Source organism: Elaeis guineensis, chromosome 10, assembly GCF_000442705.2.
Source record: "Elaeis guineensis isolate ETL-2024a chromosome 10, EG11, whole genome shotgun sequence".
NCBI classification, from domain to species: Eukaryota; Viridiplantae; Streptophyta; class Magnoliopsida; order Arecales; family Arecaceae; genus Elaeis; species Elaeis guineensis.
Genome location: NC_026002.2, coordinates 8,650,944 through 8,658,954, shown reverse-complemented (window position 1 = coordinate 8,658,954; position 8,011 = coordinate 8,650,944). Strand labels below are relative to the sequence as shown.

General features: G+C 33.5%; 1 protein-coding gene across 1 annotated transcript; it reads right to left on the bottom strand.

Annotated features, from left to right (window-relative positions):
* Window positions 1-5,525: 5,525 nt before the first annotated feature.
* On the bottom strand, window positions 5,526-7,222 carry LOC140852059 (EPIDERMAL PATTERNING FACTOR-like protein 5). Its single transcript, XM_073244773.1, has 2 exons — window positions 7,013-7,222; window positions 5,526-6,010 (listed from the first exon to the last, which is right to left on the bottom strand). Exons 1-2 carry the CDS (start codon window positions 7,083-7,085, stop codon window positions 5,736-5,738), a joined length of 348 nt encoding a protein of 115 aa, XP_073100874.1. The 5' UTR covers window positions 7,086-7,222; the 3' UTR covers window positions 5,526-5,735.
* Window positions 7,223-8,011: the final 789 nt, after the last annotated feature.

The window sequence follows — 8,011 nt, the reverse complement described above, 5'->3', positions numbered from 1 at the left end:
AATTGATTTTTCGGGATCACCAAATAAAATCTTACATCGATTATTTTTTGGATTCACAATCAATCCAGTTGATTTTATGGGCTCACCAACTAAAACCTACAAAGTTTAATTCCAGATTTGGACAGACCTTTACTCCAAGTTTCTTTTCCCCTAACAAACTTGTAAAAAAAATAAAATACAAAATGAAAAGTTTCAGCTCAAAATAAAAATAGAATTTTAACTCAATAAAGTCCCAAGAAAAAGCTGATGATTTGCTCTTTGATGCTTGATTTCTTTCTCAAATAAAGATTGAGAGGATGTGGAAGAAGTTGGTGATAATTCCTCTTCAAAAACTCTCAAAACTATGCACTAGTTCCTTTCTTTTCTTCTCTTTTTAATGGTATTCAATGTTTCTCACTCAAATTAATAATTTTCTTCTTTCAACCCACTTAACTTCTTTTCAAAATAATTTTCTAAATTTTAATAGGCTTGAAAGAGGCTTAAGAATGAGTATTGGCCGTTGAAGAGCTTAGAGTAGCCATTAAACCCCAAAACTAACCATTGAAAAAGTGCAGAAAATTAACCGTTACAGCTATCTCCGTGAATGGAGTCGGCTCCATTTGCAAGCGAGTCAGTTCAGATTGAAATCGAGCTAGCTCGAGCAGGGATCTTGAAAGTGCAGTTTTCTATCTTTTCTGAGAGAGTCAGTTTGGATTGAAATCGAGTCGATTCTGATCTGTACCAGTCTTCTTCCAACATGCCAGAGTCAACTCAAAACTTTTCGGAGTTGGCTCCAAACCTTCTAACTTCATTTTTCTTTATATTTTGACCTTTTAAATTTGAATTTCTTGATCCCAATCTCTTCTAAATTATATTTGCTTCTTTTAATTTTATTTATCTTCACAATGAGCTATCAAAACTTGTGAGAACTTGTTCTTTTAAGTACTTTGGCTTGAAATCTTAAGAGGAATTATCCTTAAGATAAGTTCTTCATTGTGAGCATTTAGAATATTCTACATCCAATCTTGAAATACATAATTAGTATCATAATTATTTCATATTTTATTATCATCAAAATTAATCATAAGATCAATAATCTTTTTTTTTGATGATAACAAAACTTTGAGTATTTACGTAATAAGCATATTATGTGTTTCAATTAATTTTTTAATATTCAACATAAAGTGAATAACCAGACGCATATAAGCATACACTTCATGAATATTACCATTATATTCAAGAGTGCATACATCCAAAATTATATTCTATATAACATACTTATTTTATATGATTTTCTCAAGCAAGCAAGTGAGTTTCTCAAGTATAATGAATCAAGTGATCAACTCAAGTATTTCACGCATATGATCATCTCAAGTATATACTCAATATAACTCTCTCCCTTTTTGACAGCATCAAAAAGCACAAGAAAGGAATTATGTTAAAATTTTAAAATTTGGCTTTCAAAATTTTCAAATCAAAATCAATCATCAAAATCATCCAAAGAAATTTAATTTTTAGAATTTTATTTAAGTTCTTCCCCGTTCAAATTCAACTTGAGTTTAACTTTTAAATTCGGACCAAAACTTTTTTTCTCAAAAATATAGATGCAAAAATACTTCTTAATTTCAATTAAAAGTACTTGGGCTTTAAAGATTCAATAGATAATTTTTTTTTGAATAATATAGTTTTGAAAATATTTTTCTTCTTTTTGATATTAAAGTAGATCATTCAAAAATATATCATAAGAATTTATCTCAAACAATGTAATTACAAGAATATAGTCATGAAAATTCAGATTTAAGACATAGCATACTTTTTTTTTGTCAAAAGATAAAGTGATGAGATTTAAGACAAAAATAGACTATCTGATACCAATAATAAGAATTATGATAACAAATGTGATAATATTCTTGAAAAAATTTTGCTTAATACCATTTGAAAGAAGTTTGAATTTATATCTTTAAAAAATAATTAATTTAATTCTTTTTTATACCAAATATCTTGAGATTTAATCCAAATAGCAGCTATCAAAAAGAATTTTCTTTCCTCATTTGATCAATATATATTTAGAAACATATCTTTCCCTTTTTTAATAAAGTTAATGCATTAAAAAATTCTTAAATTTAATTATAAAATAGCTTTGAACTTTAAAAATTTAAGGAGGATAAAATTTTTCAGAATAATGAATTTTCATAAGATAAGTTTAATTTTTCAATAGTTATTTTTTTATTTTCTTGAAAAGCATCAAACACTTAAATTCAGAAATGATATCAATTTTCTTAATTTGTCTCAAATAACATTTCTTGAAAGCAATGCTTGATTTCTTTCTTAAATGAAGCTTGAGAAGATGTGAAAAAAGTTGGTGATTATTCCTCTTTGAAAGCTCTTAAAACTATGTACTAATTCCTCTCTTTTCTTTTCTTTTCAATGATATTCAATGTTTCCTCACTCAAATTGATGATTTTCTCTTTTTAACATACTTAGCTTCCTTCCAAAATGATTCTCTACCTTTCAATAGGCTTAAAAGAGGCTTAAGAACGAATTTTGATTGTTAGAGAATTTGGAGTAGCCGTTAGATCTAAAAACTAGTCGTTGGAAAAATATAGAAAACTAGCCGTTATTGCTGTCCCTGTGAATGAAATTGGCTCCATTTACAGATTATTATTTTCAAATTTATTTTTTATATTTTTAGCAATTTCTAGGACAATCTTAAACAGCCTATATGAATTTGAAATTGATATCATAGTTAAGTCAGGGTTCATTCATATCTTCTCATCTCACCTTCACCCTATACGAATCTCAAAGAAACATGGAAACAAGTATCATTTGGAATTATGGACAAAAATCATATGCGAAAATCCTCTTTAGATCTGTTTAAACACTACATAGCTCATTTTATTAAATCACTATGAATTCCACCTTTTATGCATCATTACTTTTTTCAAGAGATTCATCGACATACATCATTGGATTGAGAAACTTGCAAGGAACAACTAGTTCACATGGATTGTCCTTTTAAAGACAGCTTTTCAGGGACTGGACAAGCTATATTGCACAACCTGATTGGCATGTAAGCAACAAAAATTTATGCATATATATATATATATTTTTTTTTTCTTTCATAAACCAACCTTGGCAACGAAGCGCTTATGGCCCTATTATAAAGCAAACATACTTGCCATGCATCCCCATAGTACAAATTAGATACAAGTACAACTAGATTTGTAAAGGGTACATATGTATATGGTTTCTCAAAAATTAGTGCAGCATGTTTTTTGATAAAAAATTATACGCTGCAAAGCATGCACAGCATGGTCATGCACGTCATTAATTATAACTATCCATTTTTATAACGATGCATCGAGATGAACAATTGATAACTAAAGTCTTTAAGGAAACAAGCGATGTTCAGAGATGAGTTTTAATAAATAGAGTCTGTGATTGATGATGTATACGATCAATGGTGTATATATATATATATATATATATGGTATAGAATATAATTTTTTATTTTTAAAGCTACTTTTATGTACGTGAGACACGTGACCAAACAACAAGTTTAGAAGGGGCCTTAAGTTTCCAAGTTAAGGGTACTTGGAATTCCAAGAACTGGTAGTTTGTTGAGGCCAGGGTCTTAACTACCCTATAAAACGCCTCTTATTTTGGGGAACATTGGGAGTAAAAGAACCCCAAGTCCAGATTACGAGAACTCCCACTGTCGCCATCCCACGGATGTTAGAATCCGTTACGTAGAACTCGTACACTGGCTGGCATCCCAAAACCATTTGACGTCGACGACACGGCCGCTAATTTTTTTAAGAAACTGATGTTAGAGTTTAATAAATTAGGGGTCCGATCATAGCGGACCGTATGGGAGTATTTTGGTTTCTTTGGTTGGTTTAAACTTTTTTTTAATGCGATTCGTGAGCGTGACAGCTCAAAAATCAGAAGAAAGGAAAGAAGTTAGGGCGACTTTTTGCTCCAGTCTCAGAGCCAACGTCGAGTCCAGAAAAAGCTGGCATCAATAAAAAACCACCACCGAGAACAAGAAAGAGAGAGAGAATTGCCCTTTGTCTTTTTTGTTTTTTCTCTTTCCAAAGTCTAACTAAAAACCTATAGGCTATCAAACCTTCGCTTCGTTCCAACTATTTGATTAAAAAAAAATTTATTTTTATTTTAATTTTCAAAAAATAAAAAATATTTTAATTCAATTTTTTATTATTATTATTTAAATTTTATTCTATTTACAAACACGAACTAAATATATCAAAGGTTATGATCATTTTGATTTTGATTTTTTTTATTTCAATTTTGATTTTAATTTTATTTATAAATTAATTACATTTTAAATATATTAAAAAGATATTTAATAAAAATTCCGTTGATAGATGGGCATCTTCGTTAATTGAGTTTCTTATCCCTACCTTCTTAATCAAAAAAACAATGCTCAATATATCTTCACCAACAAAAAAAAAAAAAAAAAAGAAAAAAAAAGAAAGAAAAGCAAAGAGACCATCTTTTCAGTATTATTATGACTTGGAAGATAACTCCCATGCCTCAGATTGTTATTCAAAGAAAAGCAAATTCTTTTTTTTTTTTTTTTTTTTTGAAGAAAGTATAAACTCAAATAAGAAGCAAGGAATAGGTCTTCATGAAGCAGTCATGTTTGGACCAAACTTTTTCTGACAAAACAAGGGATGCTAAGAGTAGGAAATCGTAAGAAACGAGTACATTTGGTAAAGGGGAGAATAAAGTGAACAAAATCTTTTGCGAGGACCCCAAAGGCTGGCATACTAAGATAGGATTTTATGCCACAATTATTAGGCGGAATACAAATATAAAAATCTATAAATAGATGTGATAGAACAAGGCGACAACATTTTCTTTAAGTTGTGGGAAGGCAACAACATTTTCTTTTAGTTGTGGGAAGCAAGCCTGTGGCAAACATTAGTTCATTGAAATTTTAGTCAATCAGCGAGTATTTCGAACAATTTGTTAATGAATCAACATTTTTTGCAACAGAAATCAGTGATCTGAGCATGAATCTCCATGCATATGGTTAAGAGGTGCAATCACTGAGCAATAACACAAATGGATCAGATCAATACATTGAGAGGCAAATCAAGCAATGTCCTATAATAAAAATGTTAAGATTTGGACTTTGGACTGATCATAAACAAGGTTTCATATGGGAAGTTGACCTGTGAATTAGGCTTAATTAATTTCATGTGGCAGTTTAGAGCCTAGTGAGGTAGCTTAACATTTTTTCCTTTAAATTTCTTTCCATTAAAAAGATATATACTATATTCCTACCAAAAAAAAAAAAAAGATATATACTATGAGTTCCATACTTTCTCTTAAAGCTGGACTTCAGCCTTTTCAGTACCCCAAAGCTCATGTCAAAAAACCAATCAAAACTACATCAGAAGTCCTACAGGAAACAAATAAAATAATCACATGATTTCCACCCATCTTGTCCCTTGGGAAACACAAAAGAATTAAAAAAGAGAGTGACAGCACTAATATTATCTCCATTTCAACCTCAAACCTAGCACCATCTGCAGCCTAGACAAGGGGGAAACAGAAAAAAGGGAAAAAGAAAAAAAGAAAAAAAAAAAGAAGAATTCTTACAAACACTAAAATAGATACATACTTTCAAAAGAAGAGATCAAAGGAATTCAGGAGCTTCTGCCTTTTTAGCTCTATCTCTATTGATTCACAAGAATAGTAGGTGTTAATGCTAAGGGAAGTCAGGATCAGGGCATGAAGAGCTTATTCCCACACTTGCATCGCCAGGCCTCCGGGTAGTACTCCAACGGCGTGCACCGACCCGGCTGGATCGCCACGTGCACCGGCTGGCACGGGAGGCACCGCCCGCACCGCCCCCGGCACGTCGGCGGCGACGATCCCGGCCCCACCAGCCGCCGCCGGGGCACCGGCCGTAGCTCCCAGTGCGGCCACTTCTCCACATAGTGCCTCGCTCTCGCCTCCTCCTCCCCCTCCGGGGCCACTCCCACCACCAATGCACTGCCTAAAACAAAAGAAAACTACTCATTAATTGTTTGCAAGGCCTCCGATGATTACCAAACATTGATAAAAATGGGATCTTTCTAGCGGGATATTAATGGGTTCAAGGAACTATTGTGAATGCTAAATTTTTTTTTTTTTTTTTTTAAATCGCATCTTGGGCACTAACAAACGAGAAAAAAATGTTTTTTTTTTTTTTTTTAAAAAGAAACAAAAGCTGTTTGAAGGAAAAGTGTGAGCTTGTTAAAGTGAGTTTTAGTGCTCCGTTTTGCTCATTTGGCGAGTGAGAAGAATTTCTAAAACTATCATCAACATGGGAATTTGATACCAGAGCACTGGAGGGGTTTAAGGAATTATTACTGAATAAAAAGTTATTTTTTTAAAAAACAAAATTCTGAAGCGCTTAAACCTAGGACAAGGGGAACTTTTTAAGTGAAGTTTGGTATTCTGTTTTGCACGATAGTAACCAGAATTCTAGAACTGCAACAAAAATGGAATTTTGAAAGCAGGGTTTTGGTGGGTTGAAGCATTCATTGAATAAAAAACGCATCTTGGAACTAATTAATGAGAAAAAAAAAACAATAAATTTTGATTTCTATGGGAGTATCAATATGTTTGGATAAAAAACAAAAACCAAAGAAAGGTGAGTCCTTTTAGTGAGTTGGTGATCCGTTTGACGATGTTAGCCAGCATTAATAATAAGAAAGGGGGGCCTTTGGCTATTGGGAAAAGGGGGGGGGACCTGGGAGTTCTCTCTTCCTTCCCACTTTGGAACGGGGCGAGGAACATGAGATTAAGAAGGGATGGGAAATAAAGGAGGGATTTTTAGAGTTGAAGCTGGTGAGAAGAGCTCCTCAAATGAGTACGGAACAATAGATTTTTGGGATAAGGAATGAGAGAGAGAGAGAGAGGAACTTTGGCCGGTGGGTACAGAGAACAGATAGATTTTAGTGATTAGCCTTGGGATTTGGGAGTGTTAGCAGATGCTAGTAGCTAGTAAACTCACCAACAGCTGCGGCGAAGAAGAGAAGGATGAATGCAACGGAGAGACGGTGGCCCGGATGGCACAGAACTCCCATGGCCAAGCTTGGAGGTTGCACAGAGGGGAGGGAGAGAGAGCAGAGACTGGTGCAAACGAGGAGAGATATGATTGCAATGGCGTGCGAGTCAAGTCAGAGAGGGAGGGAGGGAGCGAGGGGTGGGGAGAGAGAGAGACTGGCAGAGTGCGGTGGGGAACATGGGGGAAGTATTGGGCAGGGGTTGATTGCTAAATACCCTTGTTACTTGGATATGTTACCAAGTTGCCTCTCAGAGGTTATGTTTATTAATTAAATTCTAAAGCTTAAAAGGTACCATGTATGTGACAAGGGGGCTGGTAGGCCAGATGGAGCTGAATTTGACTTATTCAGATGATGTATTATTAATATTTGTGATGCCTTTTTTTTTTTTTTTGGTAGACTATTTGTGATGTATTGAATATAGTCCACTGAAGTCAGGGCTATGTTTAAAATTTCAGATGATGGGTTACTAATATTTGGTATAATAAAGTTATACCAATCACTGTCCAAAAACTTATATATCCATTAGTTGGCATTTGATTAGCTTCTTATTTAATCGGTCACTAGGTAGGTTGGCTCTAGGGTGGGAAACTACAAATTAACTTTTAATTGGAGTCCCTGCTTACAAAATCAATAAGTTGCACTTTTGTGTTAACTATTCTAAGCTTTCAGTTATTTGTTGGTTTCAACTTTTTTATTAGTTTTTTCTATGTTTTTTTCTCAGTTTTTTTCCTTTTTATGGTGATCTCTGTGGGGTCTAGCATAGTGGACTCCTGAACATTAGCCAAACTTGGTTGCTAATATTTTAGCAGTCAGGCCATGAGGATCACCCTACAAAAGAACTCTATCAAATCCACATTAAAGGAGGGCACCATAAAAAATGGGAAGGCTGCGGACCTGTACTCTTTTCATGGCTGCATTGGATGCATGGCCTCCCATAAATAATT

Coding starts and splice junctions, on each gene's coding strand:
- LOC140852059 (XM_073244773.1), bottom strand. CDS start 7,085: ATGGGAGTTCTGTGCCATCCGGGCCACCGTCTCTCCGTTGCATTCATC. Junction 6,011..7,012: donor CTTCTTCGCCGCAGCTGTTG/GTGAGTTTACTA, acceptor CTTTTGTTTTAG/GCAGTGCATTGGTGGTGGGA.